This window comes from Protomyctophum parallelum (assembly GCF_964188405.1).
Source record: "Protomyctophum parallelum genome assembly, chromosome: 17".
In the NCBI taxonomy this organism is placed as follows: Eukaryota; Metazoa; Chordata; class Actinopteri; order Myctophiformes; family Myctophidae; genus Protomyctophum; species Protomyctophum parallelum.
Window position 1 is genome coordinate 33,128,246 of NC_139719.1, and position 23,483 is coordinate 33,151,728.

The 23,483-nt window shown below is 40.8% G+C and overlaps 2 protein-coding genes across 6 annotated transcripts in view; both read left to right on the forward strand.

Moving 5' to 3' along the window:
* Positions 1-18,740, forward strand: part of LOC310874309 (actin-binding LIM protein 1-like) — a 35,931-nt gene extending 17,191 nt beyond the window's left edge. For 2 of the 5 annotated variants that reach the window (XM_083787061.1, XM_083787062.1), the window contains exons 7-23: positions 2,083-2,170; positions 2,576-2,634; positions 2,978-3,043; positions 4,348-4,416; positions 7,031-7,201; positions 7,296-7,331; positions 8,218-8,350; positions 9,312-9,386; positions 10,457-10,504; positions 10,762-10,908; positions 11,109-11,191; positions 12,724-12,826; positions 12,943-13,007; positions 13,904-13,972; positions 15,684-15,758; positions 17,089-17,169; positions 18,173-18,740. In XM_083787061.1, the coding sequence (XP_083643187.1) occupies positions 2,083-2,170; positions 2,576-2,634; positions 2,978-3,043; positions 4,348-4,416; positions 7,031-7,201; positions 7,296-7,331; positions 8,218-8,350; positions 9,312-9,386; positions 10,457-10,504; positions 10,762-10,908; positions 11,109-11,191; positions 12,724-12,826; positions 12,943-13,007; positions 13,904-13,972; positions 15,684-15,758; positions 17,089-17,169; positions 18,173-18,286 (1,482 nt within the window). In that variant the 3' untranslated portion in view covers positions 18,287-18,740. The remainder of the gene's footprint in view (positions 1-2,082; positions 2,171-2,575; positions 2,635-2,977; positions 3,044-4,347; positions 4,417-7,030; positions 7,202-7,295; positions 7,332-8,217; positions 8,351-9,311; positions 9,387-10,456; positions 10,505-10,761; positions 10,909-11,108; positions 11,192-12,723; positions 12,827-12,942; positions 13,008-13,903; positions 13,973-15,683; positions 15,759-17,088; positions 17,170-18,172) is intronic. The other 3 variants (XM_083787065.1, XM_083787064.1, XM_083787063.1) reach the window with 3 other exon arrangements.
* A 2,967-nt stretch (positions 18,741-21,707) lies between these two features.
* The window catches only part of LOC310875124 (myosin phosphatase Rho interacting protein), a 70,079-nt gene continuing 68,303 nt past the window's right edge, over positions 21,708-23,483 (forward strand). Inside the window, exon 1 of the mRNA XM_083788219.1 lies at positions 21,708-22,588. Coding sequence (XP_083644345.1) covers positions 22,469-22,588 — 120 coding nt within the window. The 5' untranslated portion in view covers positions 21,708-22,468. The remainder of the gene's footprint in view (positions 22,589-23,483) is intronic.

Genomic DNA, 23,483 nt, shown 5'->3' on the forward strand with positions numbered 1-23,483 from the left:
TGGGAATTTAATGTTTGTGTAGGACAAAGTTTGTGCACACACACCAAAAGCTGGATATAGGAGGGGCTAGAACAAAGAGTAAAATATATATATCATGAGATCTAGACCCATGTGATCAAGATGTACCAGTCACACCAATGCTGGCGAAGATTCACTTCGAAATTTAAAGAAAGCTATACACGGATAAATTACTAAAAGGACATTTCATGGCAGGAAATACCTCCTGGATGTATAGGTGGGCGATCAAATGTTCTCTCCCTGGTGGGAAATAGCCAGACCTTCACATGATCAAATTAAATTAAAGAATTTTCTTTTTGATAGAAGGGACATCACAGACCAGGGTTGACCAGGAATCTTGACCAGGGTTTGGAACGGTTTCATCATAAATCCACACAATTGTCTGCATGCTGGTGCCCCACCTCAAGCACCTGGTACCTCTCAAACAGTCTGAGTTTACCACTGTTTATAAAAGATAAAGAACATCATGTGTTAAATGATTACATTCCTTTAAAACAAACGATGACAGAGCTGCATTTTTATGGAGTATTTTAATGTGTTGTGTTTTCATGTGTGTTTATGTAACTTAAATGCGGTTCTGCCTTTCATGGGCAGGTCTCCATTGAAGAAGAAATTATATCTAATTTTGACTTTCCTGGTTAAATAAACTGAATATTCGGAATATTCCATAGCTTCCTCTGGACGTGTGGCTTAACCCATATAATTGACTAAATGCAATGACTGATGGAAATGACCAGCAGACCGTGGTATTTTAAAATGAAGCCAGCATGTTGTACATTACTAAATACTGGTGGATGTTGTTTCAGAGGAGGGGTGGGCCTAGATGCTGTCATGTAGCCAAGTCCCTCCATTCCTTGTGTCTGAAAACATCTGGCATCGATAGTCCATTGGGAGATAGACTGTTTGCCCTTTTACATATTCTCAACCACAAGCATGCGTAGCATTCAGACATTTTTATACATATCCGATATTATGGCAGCATGTTGGACATCTAACAAGAGACTCAATTGATCTCCTCCCCCTTGACATTGATACTGAACGCATCTGTTGACAGACTCAGAAGTGCTATGGTAGTCTGATTTAGAGGTCTGCAGCTCTTTAGTATCAGAAAGTTATATACTGTATAGAGGGGGAGAGGAAAGGTACAGTAGATTGAAAGGGGCCATTGAGAATGTGATACAGGCCAAAAAAGGGGAGTGGTTGTGGGAAATAGATTCTTATTTTGGAGAAAGAGGCATTCTGGAAATGGACATACTCTAGTCGAACACACAAGCTGCTTGTTGGAGGTAGGATTATTATTTTCTTTTTACAGATTGTATGAAATATTGCATGGTTTAATTTTCTACTTTCTAGTGTGCTTTTGGTATGACAATAACTTTCAGTGTATTACTTTTGGTATATGTTAAACAGCTGTGTTCACTGTAGATGTGGTGACAGTTGATGCATACTCTGTCTGAGGTTAAGTTTATTGCTTTTAACAAAGATAACTATTTCCGTTTTCTTCTGGCACTGCACTTAATGAGCGGTGTGGAGCTACTGTATATTGAAGTCTGTTGAATTTTTACGCAGACTGTCACAGCCTGTCTTAAATTAACGTTAAACATGAAATGAAACATTGTGACATAAATCGGTTGCAGTAATCATTACTGCTACTCATTACTGAGTAATATAGCTCCTGAAATATACCCAAATTGAGGGAGGAATCTCTTTCCTGAACGGTTTGATTACCAGAGGAAATGTCTTGTTGTACATTACCACGGCAACATGACGAACAAGGGGTGACGTAGGGTCACATCTGGGTGAAGTCATGCGTTTCTCAAGCATTGCATCAGAAACTGGCAATATGACTTTTGTAGATACACCCGAAATCTCTCTTAATATCTATCCTCTCTGTTGGAGGAGTTTCTGGGGTGCTGTTGGGTGGATGTACGCAGAATCAGTGCAGACCTTTCAAAGACTGTTTACACATTTCCTCATCTATTTCTGGCCGTTATGTGAATTTGCACATGTAATGTCATCCATGCACTCATCAGAGGACTGTTTTATTTGTACTATCATCTGCAGGCAGGAGACAGACACTATCACCCAAGTTGTGCAAGATGCAGCAGATGCAACAACGCATTCAGAGAAGGAGAGGAAATGTTCTTGCAAGGTGGGTGTGAAGAGTGTGAGGTCTTATTTGACACTGGAATAACAAGCTTTATCTCTCTGGAACTGAGTTGTGTCTTTGCCTTGGCTGACTTGACTGCTTCTTGGTTGAAGTTTGTTACAGAGGTCACGTTTCAAAAGGTCTGTAGGCAGGAGGTCCTATTCATGCTTCAGAAGATGAAAGCATACTGTCTTCATAGAATTTTGACTAAATACTTCTCAACACACTGTTATGTAAACTCTGTCCTCCGAGTGGTGTCACCCTGAGGGGCTTGGTGGATTAAACATTTGTTGATTCATTCTTTGGAAAGAGAAACGAGTTTTCACTGTTTGACTAATATGTTATCCCACAGCCATTTATGTTTTCAGGGTATATTTGTATGTTGTCTAACTCTCCCTCTGTCTACAGGATCCACAGTGTGGCATCCAGACTGTAGAAGCAACAGCAGAACTGAAGAGCGATACAGGGTGAGCTAGCTTCAGTCAACCTTGTTGACATAAAACGTATGAACACTGAATGCATTTGTACTACTTCTTTCATATTTTCGTTTTTGTGTGTTAAATAATATGATATATTGGTATTATTGCATGGGAGGACAATCATTTCTAATATTAGTAATATAAATATCTCTAATAATGTAATGACTGACCAACTTATTATCAAAGACAATGCATATTTATTGAAAAGTTCCTAAGACATTCCCATCTAACCATTTCCATGTTTACATTATAGTACTGATCTGAACATGTTGTCCATAAGTACATTAAACATTAGCAAATGTCATGTTTGTACACGTTTCTCCTCTTCTAGATGCCCCAGTCCAACAGATCCAAAACACCCGTCCTTGATTTCTTTTTCCCCCCATCTGAACTACAGGTCTGAGAAGGCCTGAGGTTTGCTTCCAGAGTGAACAGGCTGCACGGTCATTGCTTGAGCTTATTCCACTTGCTTCAAAGCAACATAAGAACACTTTGAGTTATCTTATAATCAACATAAGAACACTTTGAGTTCTCTTATAATCAACATAAGAACACTTTGAGTTATAATCAAACCAGTCGATATCTTCAGCTCTCTCTCATTGGTTGCTGTGCTGTCACACAAACCACCCTACTAACAATCACTACACATGACGCAGTAAAGGAAAACATAGCCAGGTGGCATGGTTAAAAGTGCTTTGTTTGGTGTTGTTCCTTCCTAAACAGTAATGTACAGCATATTTTACCGTGTAAACACATGTCTAGCTCACCATCATGGCATCATTGGTCACGCTGTGGTTTTGTAGAAAACACATTGTGTTTGTTTCTAGTCTGTGTTTCTTGTTTTTGATTGATGCTGTTGTTCTGTTGAGAGAATGTCTATTTCTGAGTTGTATCATCAGTTTGTTTTCAATTAGTGGTACATGGAGTTTTGTTCACATCTGGCAAACTGTGAAAGAAAGACCCTCAGCATAGTTCAGCAATCATTATTGGAAATGTCTTTTGACAGCAAGTGACATTTCAAGTAACGGAATGCGCTGCATGACAGGATGTATGTGATTGTGTCCTTTCATTAAACCGGGACTTGGCTGTCCCTAGCATGATAGTCTTGCTTTGCCAACTCTTCCTCCTGACTTTGTTTCAGGATGTACAGGAAGAAAATCTAGACTAGTTGAAACTGTTGTCAAGTGGTAATGATGCAGATAGAAAAAAATCACACCCGTGTGAACTGAGTGGTGCAACTCCCCAGTCTCTCTCTCTCTCTCTCTCTCTCTCTCTCTCTCTCTCTCATTAGCAGGCAACAGTGCAGCACTGTCTCTCTGTTTATGGCAAACAGTGCCCCTACTGGTACTCATTATACTGGTGCTCATTAACGTCACATAGATAGGTGAACACAGACACACGTCACATAGATAGGTGAACACAGACACATGGACATTGCTGTTCATTGGAGTGGTTGCACCACTCAAAAAGAGAATGGGCAATTTTTATTTCTTTAACCAGTAGCAATGCAATACTATTCAAACCTACGGGGGGTTTGTTAATTGTTGTTTGTTTGCCTAGCTGTAGAATACAGAATGAGACTGATAGAGAGGAGGGAGTATCATGTTCTGGGTGTACTGTACAGTACACTCCATCAGATCCAACTTCATCATAACTGGACTTCTACAGTTACTCATTTTAACATAAGTCATTTTCTTGCAGTCTACCAGAAGTTCATCAGAAAACTCCAGACCAGGCTCAAGCATTGGGTTTCCTGGTCACTCTATATATGTAAGTTCTTTCTAATGTCTTCAATGTCAGTACAATTCACCATGTGCTTGATTTGATGTTCATTTCATTTATTTAATTACACTGGGGATTGCCATATTATGGTGGATCATTTGTGCCACAATTAAATAAATAAACACAATTAACCACTTTAACCTTGCTGTCCCAGTTTTGGGCATGTCATTCTAGCTGAAAATTAAAAGATTTTCTTTTGTCTTTAAACTGGTTTGTTGGTTAAGTGCCTTCCATTCTTTTCTTGGCGATGCAAGACAGATGTATTGGCGCTGCACTGTGGCGACATGGACATAAGGGCTACGCTGCATGCGTGCCCTTTGTCTATGGTCAGATTCTCACCTAATACTTTGGTAGACTCAGATCCGTATGGGCGGGGAAATTGGGATTCTTGCATATTTAATTGGCTGCGGTTTGCCTTCACACTGTCATTCGCAGCAATTGGAAACGCAGCAGGGGGGACCTTTATCAATGTGTTCCATTCATAAACTATAGCCTACACAGTGAAATCTATGGTGATAAAATTACACTCATAACGTGCATGTGTCGTGCCGTCTGGGACCCCCCCGCCCCCCCCTCTCTCTCTCTTTCTACGCACGGAGCCGCCACACACTGTTCTTTTGGGCATGCAGCACAGCGCTGCATGAGCGCACTGATATAACTCCCCAGTCCCACACAGTGACAGCACTCCATGTTTACGGCACGCACAGACAGACAGACAGACAGAATATTATGTAGGCTATAATACACTGCAGTGTTTTTATGTGTTTTCTTAAGCAATTGATTAATGTACACATCCTCATTTCGATCAGGGCTTCAGTCTCCTTATTCGACCACGTCTATCCACAGTAACGGGACATCTTTGCGCTGCGTAAAATATGCCTTCTCCGTCTCCAACTGTGTTCAGCTCCTCACCCGCCACATTATGTTTGCTTCATTTCCTTTATTTACTGCGGATTGCATTCACACCTGCACCGAATCGTCGTCAAGTGCGATTCGAAGCGAAGCGAAATCCACGTTTTTAATCGCAGCAAAGCTCTCTGGTATGAATGTGACCTAAGACACATTTCTTCCTCAGGAGACAAATAATAAAGAACCTTCCTTCCTTCCTTCCTTCCTATCAGAGAGGCAGAATTCAGGAGATTCCTGTTTGACATTGAGCTACTGTAGGTGTAAAAGAAATAACATATGGCGAAGTCGCAAAGAACATTTAACTGGCTCTTCAAATGCTATTAAAGTCAACAGTATGTGATTAACATCAATATTGCCTTGACTGATTGAGGAATTATAGTTGCCTTATTGTAAAAGTAGATATATATACAGTAGCCTATATCAATTGTAGCTCAGAAGTGTAAGTAAGTAAATAGGTGGTTTATTGTCGGTATCAGCCAAGAACGAGGGTGTCTATCACCTTTTCAATACGCCTGAGAGATGGATTGCCGAGGTGGCGCACAACACTACCATCAGCTCCCAGTATTTACCACAGTGGTAAGTCTTGCACAACATAGGTCACATTCACACCAGAGAGCTTTGCTGCGATTAAAACGAATTCTGCTGCGCATTTTCAGAAAGTGCACTTCGTTTGGCAGGTATGAATGCTCATTCGAATCCTAATGCGTATCAAAGAACCGCATTTTACTCCGAGCAAAAACGGGGGTTTCGCTTCGCTTCCAATCGCACTTGATTACGATTCGGTGCAGGTGTGAATGCAATCCGCAGTAAATAAAGGAAATGAAGCAAACAATGTGGCGGGTGAGGAGCTGAACACAGTTGGAGACGGAGAAGGCATATTTTACGCAGCGCAAAGATGTCCCGTTACTGTGGATAGATGTGGTCGAATGAGGAGACTGAAGACTGAACGAAATGAGGACGTGTACATTAATCAATTGCTTAATAAAACACATAAAAACACTGCAGTGTAGCCTATTATAGCCTACAGAATATTCTGTCTGTCTGTCTGTGCGTGCCGTAAACATGGAGTGCTGTCACTGTGTGGGGACTGGGGAGTTATATCAGTGTGCTCAGCGCTGTGCCTCCATGCCCAAAAGAACAGTGTGTGGCGGCTGCGTGCGTATAGAGAGGGGGGGTCCCAGACGGCACGACACATGCACATTATGAGTGTAATTTTATCACCATAGATTTCACTGTGTAGGCTAGTTTATGAATGGAACACATTGATAAAGGTCCCCCTGCTGCGTTTCCAATTGCTGCGAATGACAGTGTGAAGGCAAACCGCAGCAAATGAAATATGCAAGAATCCCAAATTCTCCGCCCATACGCATTGAGTATTAGGTGAGAATGTGACCTTAGTCAATTCATGCTACTCATACACTGAGTTGGCGGTGCCTGGGATCAAACCCAGAATCTACTGAGCTACCCAGACATACACTAGATAACACTAACACCCAGGTGTGAAAATGTGTTTGTTCAAAATGAATTGGATCCTGTGCTTTACAATAAAATGATTAATGTGATTTATTTGTTTCATGCCAAAATCCAACAAATGTGGCACTGGGCAGACCCTTGACTCCTCACCCTGCCCTAATTAACCTTTGCCCGTCATTGTATTTGTCTTACCCATCTCTTCCCTCTCTTCCCTGCACAGGCAAAAGTAGACAAAGAAGTCATTGATTACAAGGACTTAGCAGCCATTCCCAGAGTCAAGGCTATATATGACATAGAGCGTCCTGATTTGATGTCCTATGATTCTAAGAACAAGGACTCAACTGCATTGGATAGCAAGGAAAACGGACTGTGGGGGCACAGCCCTGTAGAGGTACCATCCAAGTCAAAACAACTGATTTAGATTCTCATATATTTATGTCACATTGTTATGTATAAGAGAATTCTGTATTTTATTTTTGTTTCAGTCACAAAGGACATCAACACTAACTCCAACATCAGAGGTAAGTTTGATTAATTTCTTAATATTTGCTTTTGGCATTGAATAAATTAAGTAAAAGCTTCTAGATTAACACTATGCACGAGAATGAAACGCACACCAAAGTCCATGTAGTGGTGCCGGTCCACGGGAGAATAAACTGAATCAATCAAGTGACAAGAAGTGGCTACACACACTGGTAGCCAAAGTGCCAACATTTTATTACCGGACGCAGAATGAATAAACCAACATTCATGTATGGATTTTATGTATTGTGTACTGTATGGTATCATACCTGTATGTTACCTGCCGAAACATTGGTTTGAGTACTATAATAAAATATTGGCACTTTGGCTACCAGTGTGTGCGACCACTTCTTGTCCCTTGAAGACCTATTCTGGTTTACCTCTGTAAGAGAGGACAATTGATTAAATATTGTATATTACTTACAGCAGGGGTTCTCAACGCTTTTGGCCGGGGACCCCCGGAAATGCTTTGGCAATGTCTCAGGACCCCCGCCCCGTCCCTCCCGACCCCCAATATAAATTGACTGCTACAATAACCTTAATAATAGAGACAATACACCATAAATAAATACTGAAACCAGATATAATCATTAGGGAAGGTGTATGCATGTACTATGTGTACTATATGTAAACTCTTCATTTCCACTTTACAGCCATTCAGTTGCAAAAATAAATAAATATATATATATATTTCTTTTTTGAAAATCATTTGGGGACCCCCCAAAATAATTTGGCGACCCCCAGAGGGGTCGCGACCCACGGGTTGAGAACCCCTGACTTACAGTATGCCATCATACTGGCCCCCAAATAATATGGAAATGAGTTATGCTAATATGATTTGCACAAATGTTTTATCTTGTGTGGGTGTCTTTTTATTCTTTTAAGGAGAGTTATGATCTGAAGAGGATCATCATGTCTAGATCCAAAACCCAGGGATCGTTTGGAACGTCCACAATGAATAATCGCCAGGGTTACACTCCCACAGTATCACGCTCACCACAACACTTCCACCGGCCAGGTGAGAATACCTCCTCAGAGAAACTCATTGATGTCATGTCAAGTCTGCTTAATATAAACGACTCTGGGCTTGTCTTTCTGTTGCATTTATTTCCTTTTTGTAATTGTAAACCAGAGGCTTTCATCAATATTTTCCCATCTGATAATATTTAGTTTAAAAAATATTCCAAACTTTAAATTATTATTATTATTTTTAAAGATGAAAATAGCAATCACTCACAACGCAATGCATTGTATTGTATTGTATTGTGAGCTATTTTCAAATATCCAATCATGTATGTAAGTGCTCATGTGGCCTAGTCACTTCTTTTGGGATTTTCATAGGTGCTGGTTGCTTGTTTCTCTCACAAAATCTAGCAACACTGGTGCTCACAGTGTCAGTTCTAATAAGTATAACCAATCAAGAAGAAACAAGTGGTTCTAGGTACAACAACAACCCCTGCCCCCTTAAATAGAACAAAAACCGGACGAGCTCCAACTTTTCTGGGCATTGATGATTGAAAATGGTGAGCATGAGTGTGAGCTTTCAAGGCTGCTCCACTTCAAAGATCATGTGCCAGACGATTACATGTACGGTAACTCACTATTTTTTGATAATATATTTTCCACAGTGGTGGAAAATATATCATTCTGGCAGATGACCTTGACCCCCAAGACTTTGAACACTACCAATCTTCAATGGTAGGAGGACAGACAGACAGACAGACAGACAGACAGACAGACAGACAGACAGACAGACAGACAGACCAAATTAAATTAATCCTTGTTTGGGCGGGGTATCAAAGAGTGTGACTGCGTCTGGCTTCTAGAAGTCTATTCAACATTTTCCTACGAGCTTGCTGTCCCTTTCACGATGACACCGAATCGCTGATTCTTCTCAACTGCTCCTGACTAAACAACTTCCCACCTCCTTTTCCTTGCCTTCATTAATCTTGCTCCACTCTTTTGGAACTGGTTGGCAGGCTCTTTGCTTCCTGGCTGTAATGACACCTGCCTCACTTCCCCCTGTAATCACCACTTCCTCCCTCACAGCAACGGTAAGCCCCCACTCCCCTGTGCACATGTCTATCCTCCCCTCTTCGCTCCTCTGCTGAATCATACCAGAGTTGTTCCTTAAATGCATACATGTACATTGATATATAATGGCCAGCAGCAGTAGAAGAAGCTTAGATTATAAAGATATAAGATTATCATCCTTATATGCAAACAATAGCCCGAGTCACTCAGTGCCAATTAAGGTACCATGGCAACAAATATGTCTGTGTCCTTAGAACAGGGGTTCTCAACGTTCTTGTCTGGGGACCCCCGGAAATGCTTTGGCCATGTCTCGCGATCCCCTCTCCCCACCTCCCCACCCCAATACAAATTGACTGCTACAATAACCTTAAAAATAGAGAAAATTCATCATAAATACTGAAACTAGAAATACATATATTATATGTATTGTATTATGTGTATTGTGAGTGTGTTCATGTTTTGACTTTTTGAGGCACTGGGCCATCTAGTGGTCAACATTTAGAAGACTGCTCTCATCCTTTTTACTGTATACTTCTCAAGATGTTCCTTCACATCCTTCATACATCTTCCTTCTTCTGTTTCATGTGATTCGACCTCCTCCCAAATTCAAGGTTTCAGTGCTTTCAGTGAGAACTGATTTATTATGATAATTACATTTTTTTTCCGGTTTGAATGGACTTAGTCCCCAGTGACTTTCACGCCTTTCAACAATATACTTCTCCTTTCATCATTTTTTGTTTAACCTCTGTTTTCCCATTCTATGTTTTAGTTCCCCCCTCTCTTCCTGTCCCTTTCTTGTCATGTTCCTCCCTATCTCAACCGTACAATTACATTCCAATTGCCCCCCTTCTCCCTCCTTTGGCTTTTACCGTAGTACTACTCCCTTGATGCATGGTATCAATCTGATAATGTGATGTCACTACTGTTCACAAGACATTATCGTAATCTTTGTTGTTTTTTGGTTGCAAATTAAAACATGTTCTCTCCCACGCTGATCTTAGTATCATTGCTTTCCATGGCACCGGTTTTCTGTCATGATAACATCACAGAACATGCAATGTTGACTTTACTTTTTTGTTTTCATCTGCAGACCAAGGCATGCACATGTATAGGAAACCTCCAATATACAAACAATATGGTATGTCCTCTATTTTTCAAACATTTTCCAAGACATTTTTGAATATTGAAGAATGGTTTAGAAAAGCATCATAAAAAGCCAACTCTTTCCCATCAGCGCAAGCATAAAATTACAAAAACTTAATTTCATTGGTATCGTGAAAGGTTTTTTGATTCAGAGGTTTCTGATGATGGCCATTGGGGTGACAGCCTGACCTATATCCACTCACGGCTGCCCAGTCACCGTTAAATCACTTATTTTAATTCCTAATCCTCCAGACTCAGCCACCATGCCAGCCCAAAGCAAGTCTGCTGATGACATCATCAAGTCCGCTAAGTTCCCTGCCGCTTACGCTCCGAGCCCAGACACCACACCAAAGATTGAGACCGACTCCTGGCCCTGCCCTCCGTCCTTTCACACCTTAGGTAAAACCCTTCCACTGACTTATTCCTTTCTATACCTTAATTCAGCAAAGACCCACCCTTAGACATACCCTACAGTACCTGCCTCTTATTGGCTTTCAGGCAGAAACTGTTCGAATTTGATATATTGATACTGAAACTATTACATGAGAAGAGCTCAAAGGGATTACATTGTGACTGTCCTTTGTAACTCTGTTTGTTAGGATCAAAGGAGCGAAGTCAGTCACCACCAGAGGAAGATGAACACCAGAAACGCAGACAAATGCAAGACGAACATCTCAAGAAGGCAAGTCAGTCATAATCACAATGACAAATCCAACAATAAAGCCCTCATTTATCAATGGAGTGTAAATTCTGTCTCTGTCGAGTGTGGGCCACATCAACGTCTCATTTATCAAGTGATCCTTAACAGCCGATCCTAGCTTGAATTTGGTCGGAGCTTTGATTAATATCGCGGGTGTTTAAACAACACGTCATGAATAACCGGAATACTACCAAACAACGTATGGAAAGCATAGTTATATGATGGAAAGTCAATAAACAAAAGAGTTTCCCTGACCCCCGCTCGCCTCCCTGCCTGATATGTCCGCCACGACATGAAACCACGTTGATGACAGATAGTTAGCCAGTGGTGGCTATTATATGAATGTTTATGATTATTATTATATGAGTAAACTGGTGTGTGGTGGGCTGGTTGGGTTACCAATATATCTCCCGATGCGGTCCCCACTTGCGCTGGATCTGCACAGTTGACATTCGAGCGTCGCGTCGGGTTTATCCTTAAACGAGGAAGTTGCACATACGATAACTCCACACATGCCTACTGTACTGTAGGCTACGCGTATATCTATTCTACATCCGAGCATAGACATGGTAACGCCCCGCCTGCCTCTGAGTGGCCTACCGACCCTACCGACACTGCCCTTCTAGCCCGTCTAGCCCCCATGGTCTCACCAGACTGTCCTCCGATCCTTGAGGTTACTCCGTGGTGGGAAATAATACAAGTACAAGAGAATTGCAGAATTATTGGCACACGCGACAGTAACTTGTAACTTAAATTTTTGTAGAAGAGGCAAACTAATAACTAAACTAAACTTGTGCAGTTTGCTTTGATTGAATGTGGATGGTTGGATTTGGCTGTGTTCTAAATTAAAGTGTTAAGTGTTAAACTAAATACTAAAAAAGATAAAGATCAGGGGAAAAGAGAGTCACATTATTACAAGAACTTTACACTACAATAATGTTTCAAGTTTACACATGTATACAAATAAACAGGCCAACGGCATAAACAATATTAGTTTGCCTCTTCTACAAAAATAAAAGTTACTGTCGCGAGTGCCAAGCTGTCATTCTCTTGTATTATTTATTTATTTCCCACCACGGAGTAACCTCGCGGCAGACTATCCAGCATGTATCTTCCACCTCGGAGGAAACTCTGGTGCGGTCGGCATTGTCGGTAGGCCAATCAGAGGCAGGCGGGGCGTTACCATGTCTATGCTCGGACGTAGAATAGATATACGCGTAGGCTACAGTACCCAAGGGATACTTCTCTCTCGATAGCTCCCGACCACACGTGGCGTACGTCAAAGTCCAAAGTCACGTTGGAATGATAAATGCAGAAAATTGCAGTGATTTTGGCATACGCCCATTTTTGCATTTGATAAATAAGGGCCTAAGACTCACTGAAAATAACCAGCAAAATGGTTGACACAACTGCTGAATGATACTCCAATAACCAGAACCATGTTATGTCTCAAACAAAGTGGTTAATTTAATATTGCACAATATTCTTATATGCTATGTATTTGTGTTTTACAGATACAGTCTGGTCTGGGACAACTCATACTGAAGGAGGAGACGGAGAAAGCAATGAACAGAGAACATTACACCTGTACTTCATACTCTCCTATCTCCAAAAATGGTAATACTATTATAGAATAGATTGCGACTAAGCTAGTTATAATGCTTTTGTTTGACAGTAATTAAAGTGGCTCATCGTAGCAGAACCTATTGCTGAACTGATTAACTTACCCATAGATCAAAATACCTTCACGTCCAAAACATCGTCTTTGCCTGGCTACGGTCATAACGGTCACCGTTGGGTAAGAACTCTGTCATTATTATTGTTATTGTTGACGACGACGATGTTGACATTTTTGACGTTGACATTTTTGACGACGACGACGACGTTGACATTTTTTGACGTTGACGACGTTGACATTTTTGACTTTGACGACGACGACGTTGACATTTTTGACGTTGACGACGTTGACATTTTTGACGTTGACGACGACGTTGACATTTTTGACGTTGACGACGACGACATTGACATTTTTGACGTTGACGACGACGACGACGACGTTGACATTGTTGACGTTGACGACGACGACGTTGACATTTTTGACGTTGACGACGACGACGTTGACATTTCTGACACATGTTGTTACAAATGTATCTCACTCACTGACAACGTATTCTCACTGCTTGTCTGCTTGAATTGAGTACACTGAATTCTTGTCAATTGTCATAATTGAATTGAGATGTCACAGAGTCCTGCTTTTCCACTGGTTTTCAAGGTGCTGGTGTGGTGGTTTTCCAGTTCTAACATAAATAAATTAAGTCTGCACACTGCTGCACAATTGGCACACAGTACACTCATATATTCTATATATTATATGGAAATCATCAAAACTCTGGTTGGCTGAACCATAATTGAAGTGCAAATAATTGGTTGTAATGTTTAGGCAAAATTGTGTAGGCCTACCCACTTCCTAGAAACAACACACAACAAATATAGATACCCCCAAGAAACACGAGAAGTCGGTGAAGACAATAATAATAAAGAGGTACAATAATGAAGTAAAACAATACAGTCATCTCAGTCATTTCTCACCAGTATAAGAAATGTATTGATCTCTGTATATTACAGTTGATTTGCATGCACTCGTATCTTATCATAATCCCTAATTGCCTCTTAATTCATCTGTTTCTCTAACAGCCACAATCAACCAATTTCACCCAGTACAACAGTCATGGGGACTTGACTGGTGGAGTAAAAGGTATGCAGGTCCTGTCCTGTTACACTAGATACGATTTATGTACTTCTGTTGTCATTTGTCATTTTAATGACTGCTACTATATTTAGTTTCTCTACCTCTCTTCTCTTTCAGATTTTAAGGTATGTGCAGGAAAGTATATATTCTTAGAGCAATCCTGAATGCTGTGTTCTGCTGCCAATTCCTGTTGTCTTTACAGCATTTTTAATGGATTGATTTAACATAACAATCATTGTCTGTGCTAGAATGTTTGAAGATTAATTATAGACTTTAATGGCCAACTCGATTTCATTAGACCACTGAGATTACACATCAGAAATGTATCTACCTTAACACATTTATGCAGCATTTTGCATTATGACATTCTTAATGGTCACACTATTTATAAAATGAACCATTGGTCTAGTATTGAGTTGAGTTCTTTATAAGTCTATAGTTCAGTCAGGACAACTCATGAATGGATGGAATATATATTTATTGAATATAAAAAGAGCAATATATTTATTATGGTTTGGCGATTAATTGGATCTGCTTTTTAGGTACTCAGATCAAGCGCATCAGCACCATAGGGACTCCGAATCGTACCTAAACAGCAGATCCAAAACGACAGGTGGTAGCTGGGGTGGAGGAGGGTGAAAAGCAAAGGTTTAAGCAGACAGCAGTGCAGCAGTATCAGTATGTGCAGCAGCAAACAAGCAACCAGATTGAGCAGTGCAAACCTCCAGTTTAAATAGCCGGTATGAAGATGGAATGAGTGTGTGATTGGATGAAGTGAATCATGTGCATGAGAACGTGATGCTGAGGCGGCCCAATGAACGGCTGGCATCACTGAGTGTCCTGACTGAACTTGCTCTGCGCATGTCTTTGACAGGCTGCTCATGTAATTAGTGCTGCTTAACAGTTAACATTAATCAGACAAAACTAAAATTGTTAAAAGAATAATAAAACATGAAAGAATAATCGTCACACATAGCCACCAGATATCACTCTATACAAGGATACTGCAGGCAGTGTGTGTGTGTGTGTGTGTGTGTGTGTGTGTGTGTGTGTGTGTGTGTGTGTGTGTGTGTGTGTGTGTGTGTGTATTTTAAAAGGGGGGCTTTTTGGTAAAATCCAAGCCTACAACACCTTCAGATATTTTAAAAACCAAAGTTAGGTTACCAGTGAATAGCAACATGCCTATTCACTGGGGACTATGCAAGGCAGAGGCGTCCACCCCCCTGAGTGACGTCCAAGTTAGACTAGACCGCATACCTAAAACACAATGCACATACATGTATGTATGTATGTGCACAGAAGTACCCTTTGTTCACCACCAAGTGTCACTGTTGCACAGCCTAACACACGTACAGCACAAATATCAGATCTACAAGCTCACAATATGTACAGTACTACGAAGTACAGTACAGTACAGTACAGTACAGTACAGTACAGTACAGTACAGTACAGTACAGTACAGTACAGTACAGTACAGTACAGTACAGTACTACAAAGTACGGTACTACAAAGTACGGCACAGTACTACGAAGTACAGTACAGTACCAACAGCACCACTCACTTAATTCAGACAGGTCTGATTTTGTATTGTAGACTTTGTGTTTGATGTTGTAGCAATTAGGCTTTTAGTTGCTTACAGTAGCTTCAATTAATCCTACTTGGACATTAATCCAATGTGGATATCCCATTACATGTGTTTGCTCCGTTCTCGCTCCATTTTTGTAGCCCATCCATGATGACCAACGTCCATTAGCACGAATGGACAGAGGAGTGTCTATGCCTAATATGTTGGAACCAAAAGCAAGTATTGTCCATGCTGTTCTTTACTCATTTCTTTGCATCACTTTCAAGACATTTCAGATTACTGAGCTCCTAGGCTAAACAGGCTCTCTCTCTCTCTTTCTCTCTCTCTCTGACACACAAACACGCTGTTACGTTACCGTGACTAAGACTACATTTCCTGTCAATAATAATAAGTGTAATATAATGTAGTTCATTGGGAGGTAAAGGGGAGACACTTTAGAGTGCAAGATCGGGGACCTGTACAAAATAGCCTGCATCGGGGCCTGCAGGTAATATACTGCTCACTACAAATACTTAAAAAATACAAATCGATTATAAATCTTGGGCTTTCTTGCAAATCTTTTGAATAAATAATAAAGTGTTTCAATTTGCCCTAAATTATATTCTTCAATGCATGTCAATGGGATTTTAGTGTACTAAAATGAACTAAAATGACTAACCATAGTTTGTAGCTCACTAAGAGATGGTGTTGAAGTTCAGTTACTCAGGCTTCAACAATTATTTAACACAAGAAAAACAATAACACAAGAAAATCTGATTATCATTGCCATTTCCCAGGTTCCCTGCATGGCTGAAGGAAGGCAGTATGTGCAGGGCTGGTAAGGGAAATGTGCCTTTGCAGACCCCTTGCCTTTGGTAGAAGTCTATTACAATCATATTATGAGGAGATGTGTGTTGCAGCTCCTTGCCGACTACAAATTGTGCCATCTGTGCCGTCTGCCTTGGTTTGGAACATGTCCAGCAAGCGGTAAACTGATCCCACCTCGTACAGCAAGTGCTCTCACTTGTGGAGGAGGCAGCTGCTTCACGACTTTGACACTGTGGCCAAACCAAAAGGGCCTTCATCCTCCCCCCATGTGGTTGACACAGTGTCAGCATGGCATGACATCCTGAGCCAGCTTGTCTTTGGGTGAAATTGTGGACATGTAACCATTCTGTCTTTTTCAGTACAAACACTACGACCCTTGGTAAACAACCCAATGGTGTCTGTGAATGCACATTTCTCACATCACCATTGTGTGAAGTGAGTGACATGAGTGAAAGGGAACTTCACTGGAGGTGGTCATTGCATTGTTACATTGTTCAAAACCGAGGCTAATAATGATTGTTTTGTAATTCATTTGATGTATTAAAAAGAAAAACTTGACTGTGCACAGACCATGTACTTTGCATGCTTTCCAATTGCCTTGGTTATCTTATCTCGTTTTGACTGATCAAATTAAATCGTTACCTCATAACATCTTGAGAACATTCATGTCTTAATGAGACATGTATGTCTTGCAAATGCCTTGCATAAGATTCTCAACCAAGTCTTTCCATTGTCCAGGTCTATCCATTTGAAATGCTCACTGTGGCCAACAGAGGGCGTGTTAAGCTTCCCCTGGATGTTGACAAAACAAGGCTTGAGGTAACTCTGTATAATATTATAGTCAGACAACTCCTCCAGCAGCATGTTTCACCCATGATGTATATATTCTAAGCTTTCACCAAACTGTAATTTTTTTTTTATTAACCACATGAACCCTCGCTATTCTTTCTTAAAATAGATCTACAAGCTCACGACACATTGTGAGCTTGTAGATCGGCTATTTTCATAGAAGAGATTTGGTGTCGAGGGAGAAAAGGACGGGACCAAGTATAGACCCGGGGTCAAGTTAACCCGGGCCTGCATGGGTTGGCAACCTGGCCTGGCAGAGACATGTGTGCACTTTTCTAGTTTTTTAGTTAATAGTAATTAGTGTATTCTCTTGACTCTGGTTTTATGAACAATTGAACATTAGCTAACAAACACATCAAGTAGTCATGTAATTTGACAATGCTGTACTACTGTAATAGAATAGCCTACTGGACAACTCACCCCGGTGAGTTGTCTTCACTTTCTGACATGGCGGGGTGAGTTGTCTGTACTTTCCGCTGGGGCAAGTTGGGCGAGTTGGTAAAGGGAAAGGACGGACAGCTCACCCCGAAAGTCCAGACTCACCCCGGTGAGTTGTCTTCACTTTCTGACATTGCGGGATGAGTTGTCTGTACTTTCCACACATTACAGTAATTCAATTTCGGATCTAACTATCGGTTCCTACAGACGTGCGCGGTCACGCGCTAATTATTTATTTATTTATTTAACAGTAAAATCCGGTGAAACACTGTTGTAAGTAAGGAGTAGTGCGTCTCTCTCTCACTCTCTCTATGCAGCATTGAGGGGGACGTGGGGGGATAATGTATGTGCTACAAAGGCAGAGACAGCTCACCCCCGAAAGTGAAGACATCTCACCGGGGTGAGACGTCTGGTGAGTTGTCCGGACTTTCAGGGTGAGATGTCCGGACAACTCACTTGGAGGTGCAAAAGGGTAAGTTGTCTTGTTACCCGGTAATATTACTATTCAATCATGACTCTCTTCTCTACTCTGCAGCGTCACCTGGCCCCAGATGTGTTCTTTAACATCTTTGGAATCGAGATTCACGACTTTGACCAGCTTCCACTTTGGAAGCGTAATGACATGAAGAGGAAGGTCAAGCTCTTCTAGATGGATTTTTAATGTATTATTTATCCTCATTTAAAATATAATATGTTGAGTTATTTTGTGTGCACCTGACACAAAGAATTTATTCTCTTTTGCCTTAACAATGCACACACTTCCTTTTTACTTGGGCCTATACTGTAATTTATATAGTAGCTACTGTAAGGTGATACAGCAGAGTCAAATTCATTTGACTGCGTTTTAATGTAGAATTCAAACATAAAAAATATAAATAAGAAAATATTAAATGGGGCTTACTAAGTGGTAAGTATGCATTATGCAGTACATGGGCCTATACTGTAGTAGTTTATAAGCACAGAAGTTATTGAAAGTACTTTTAGGGATCTCAGCAGGATAGAGATAAAACTACTGCATGTACACAAAGGCTGCATTTTCTATTTTACTTTATGTCCCTTTGAAATAATGTAATGCTTTTGTTAAAAAATTAAAAATATTAATGATCTGAGAATTTATCTCTTACTGTTTTCATTTCACATCCCAATGAAGAATCAATGTTTAGTGTTGCTTTTTTATTGGGGCATTTTAAACAGTTAAATGTAAAAGGCATCCAATAGCAAAGTAGTTAAAAATGGCCTGCCATAATCTTTGGCTGTCACGTGAGATTACTTGGTCTTTGATTTTATCAGTGTTTTCAGTTCAAGCATTGTTTAATATGGTCCACCCAGTGGAATTGTATGCACTTAAGTCTCTCAGTGATGCAAAGTAACTGGATACATGAACTAGATCCCCAAAGAACAAAGCAATTGTGGCAAATTTAGGCGGTTACTGTAGTAAGTGTAGTACATTTTGTACATAATATTTTAGGTGTGTGGGGGGGAGGGGGATACTTATTTAAGTTATCCATTTCCCATCTCAGAGAGGTCAAAATGTGGGTCATCGGACAGTTCTTTATTTAGATTACCGACTACATTTCCCCTCGATTTTCACAGTAAATAGTACCTGGTATTTCCTAATGTATTTTGAAAGTGGTACTCGACACCATGTTGCTATTTGTAATTCATGTGAAATATAAGAATGCACAGCAACACAGAATTAAAAAGAAATAGCCCATGGTAACTTGGGCATTACACACTCCTCAAAATACCTTAATGTGGTTGATCATTTCTTTGTACAAAAGAAGTAGCTCTCTTCAAATGTCTTGTTCAGTTCCTTTAATCTCCTCTCTACTATACTCTAAAGCTGAGTATAACGTAATAAAGGCTTTGACTTGGGGTCAAACAATGTGCAAAAGAATACCACAACGTGTCTTATTGAATACATTTTAAAAATTAATTAAAAGTCTTGAAGTCATTAATTCCTCTAAAACATTATAACAGATGACATACTAACAAAGGTAGAACTTAATTTACTGTGAGAGTACAGTAGTACTACTAGTTCAAATTAGATGGTTCTCTAAACCAGTGGTTCCCAAACCAAGGATCCCCAGTTTGACATGCATTAAGCTACGGACCCCCACTAAATGTCATTTCCATCTCTGGGACCCCCAATTTATATTGTAAAATCAATGTTAATTTAACTCAGAGTTACAGACCCATATGAGTCCATTTGGTTCCAAACTATCATTTAGCTGGGGAACCCCTGGAAATCCCTCAAGGACCCCTGGGGGTCCCCGGACCCCACTTTGGGAACCACTGCTCTAAACATTAAATTCTCACCAGCAGGTGGCACAAGCAACCTTACAAGGCAAGAGGAATTGTTTGTGTTCTATCTTTATCATGACCATCTGAGACTCTGACCATCTTCACTTGAGGTTCAACATGAAAAGCATCCCAGGTTCACCGTCACCAAGTTCAAATGTCAAAAGTGTAGTGATTTCAGTGTTGAACTTTAAACACTCCACACCAATGGTTTGCCATGCAACTCCTTGAAACGTGCAACGATTTGTAACTATTTTGCAACCATTATCCCCAATGGCAGTTGCAAGGAGTTGCATTGGTGTGGTTGACCTTAAAACTGTGTTGTTGCAAGGAGTTTTGACTATAGTTGCATTGGTGCGGTCCAACACAAACGGCATAACATAAACGATGATAAAGTACGCAGATGTGTTATAGGCTACGTTGTATTACTTACAGAATAGCCTGATATTTTAGTCATCTGTTGTCATCAAACGTTTACAGCTTGAACTTTATTTCTATCAACATTATAACTGAACCGTATAATGCTGTTTTTGTACATCCTCTTCAGTATTGGTTTCCAGCCATGTGTTTCACATGAGGCCAAAGCACCATTGATCTTTCATGATGCACCGACATGCTCTACATCCAGAAATACTGTATTTACAATTTTACACAGCTCCATCATTGACCCAAACCAGTTCCTTGAGTCCAAGGTTGAAAGCTAACCCATGCAAGAAAAGGAACTGACTTGGAACTACGTACTAGACCAGAGAGACCAATAAAACACAAGCACTGTGTACAGTTAGGGTTCATGTCCTGGTCGATGAGGACACCGATTGAGATACCCATAATAAAACCCTGGAGACAATGATTAACTTTTATCCCTAGTAATGTTTTGGAGTCTCCCACGCGCTGTCATAGCAGTACAGACAGACAGCACTGTATGGGAATGATCCAGCATACTCTGTATCCATTCGACTGCACAACTCAACCACTAAATTAAGTGGTTTGGCAGTATATATCTCCATTGGTATAAATTATTACTTTGCCCTCTAATTTAATAGGAATTAGATTGCCACTTCTATGACATGAAGACAAAAAGCGTTGCTTAACTTGCTTATCAAAGTGAAATGTTGAATATGATATGATATAGTACTTTGTCAGTTTGCACTGAAATTTGTTTTGCGACCCAGCGGCCTATGCAACACATTTGACATAACACAGGATATATTACATACATAGAAACATAAGGGCAGAGAGCAATGTCCACAGCTTAGTCTAGTCCTGGCCAAAATCCTGATGATTAAGCCTCAGTGTCTTCAGTCTGACATTATTGTATGCTGGAATAAATAGTCTCCTACAAATACAATATTCACAAACAGCTCAACGCTCAGACACGATCGAGGCATGTTTATTGTTGCATTAAATAATATTATTTATTATTATTGAAACTGCTCAATCCTCGGGGCTCGTTGGGGGGATATGCTTTTAAAGCCCACCTACCATGATCCATTCGAGTAGAGACCACAGAACATCTCTGAGCTTTTCCATTGGATATGATGACAACACGGGCCCCACTTTGTGGGCGAGTTGCACGTTTCTGGTTGGCTCACGTCATTGACACTCACCGCCTCACTCGTGTTTTTTTCCTGCGCCCCCCTCGTCCCCGCGCTGACTGGCTGTCCTGCCTGTCACTCACAGCGTCCAGTTCGTTTCAGCCCCGCCTCGTCCTCGCATTGACTGGCTGTCCTGCCTGAGGATTTTCACGAACAAATACACAACGACAGAATGCGTCCAAGTTTGCTGTGCTGCTGCTGTGTATCGCGTCGGACCTATAACACCATGGACCTATAACTATCACTGCATGACCGCCGACTGCACGGCGCTTCTCAAGCTGGACCGCAGCGGTTGGTCTGGATGGAGCGTGTAGAAGGATTGTATTAATGATGCATCATCCAGTATTACTTCTCTGAGAGCCAGCCACAGTGAGAGACGGAGAGAGAGGTGAAAGTGTAACTACTGTGTAATGCCGCTGCGCTCTGCGTGATGGAGGCCGGAATGTCACCTGTGAAGCCTCGTAATATCCACAACATCTTCCTGGAAAGCGTCAACGAGGAAGACTCACTCGTAGCCTAGCTAGTGCACGCCCGTCTGCGCTTACATAAACTCATTGAACAACTTTTGGGGGAGGCATACCTAGCATTTAGTGGGAGAAAAAGTTGCAACATAAACATCAGCTGAGCGGTGGGAGGCACCCCTCTCACAACATGACTATCCTCGATGTTACTTAGCTCATATTTTAGTGGCTCATATTCACGTTTAAAGTGGTGAGATTGCCATCAACGTTGACATTCTAGACAGGTGGATGACGTACCAAATGAAGACCATCTCTTTGGTCATATGATAAGTTATTATTGTATCATATGTTCATGATCTTATCATTGGGATTAGGGAACTGGGTAGTTTCCAAAGGAATTTTTAGTGGCTATTTTCACCAAGTTGGTGCAACTAGGAGCACCACCAACTGGTGCAACAATACGAAGATATAACCATGTCCACTAAAGACAATCCTTGTCGGAAATTTCAAGCCAATATTTTCAACAAAAGTAAATGTCAGAACTGTTTCAAACCCAGGGAATCCCACTTGCTGAACGACGAAGACTTAAACAAGGTAAATATAGTCTTGCTTTGCACGTTTAATTTAAAGTATATATGACTTACTGCTATATGAAATCTCCTGCACAAACCATCCATCTTTTCACGTGAAAAGCAGTGTAACCTTGAATGTGATGTTCAAAACAATCTTGATGTGTCTAGCATTATAGTTGAACTTGAAGTACAAAGGTTAGGTTAATTGGACATAATTGGTTACCAGCTCGAGAGGGCGGATATGTCCTAATCATGGCCCTAATACGTTTCCACCAGGTCCAGATGTCAACCATGTGAGATGAATCTTGAAATGACATTTTTGGATTATTGCTCCCGATAGGACCTTCAGTAGGCTAGCTAGTTTACATGTTTGAAATATCCTTTCAATACAATGTTCTATCATTTTATTTAATGACTTGTTGTCTGACTGTTTTCGTGTATGATGTACGCACTACGCACCCCATCCACACCATTCAACAGTGTAGTTGCCCTGGGGGGTGTCGCCGTGTCGGCGGTGTAGGAAAAAAACACTGTTTTCTTGAACCAGGGTGTGAAAGAGGTTTGCTTCAGTGTATGTTCTTTGAAGTGACAATGGCAGCCTCCTCATATACTGTAGTGTGTATACTGTAGTGTATAGCCTAGGCTATAGATGGAAATATGTACACAATGGATAAGTTATACAAATGTAAACACAACTTGTTTGGCTTCAAAGTTAACCAAAGGACAGGCTAGACATGAGCTTGACTCACTCACACACACACACACACACACACACACACACACACACACACACACACACACACACACACACACACACACACACACACACACACACACGTTATGCTAACTGTGGGAGTGATATCTTGAGCACTGATTTCTTTAAGGGATTTGGGAGGAGGTTTCAGAGAGCTTGATCC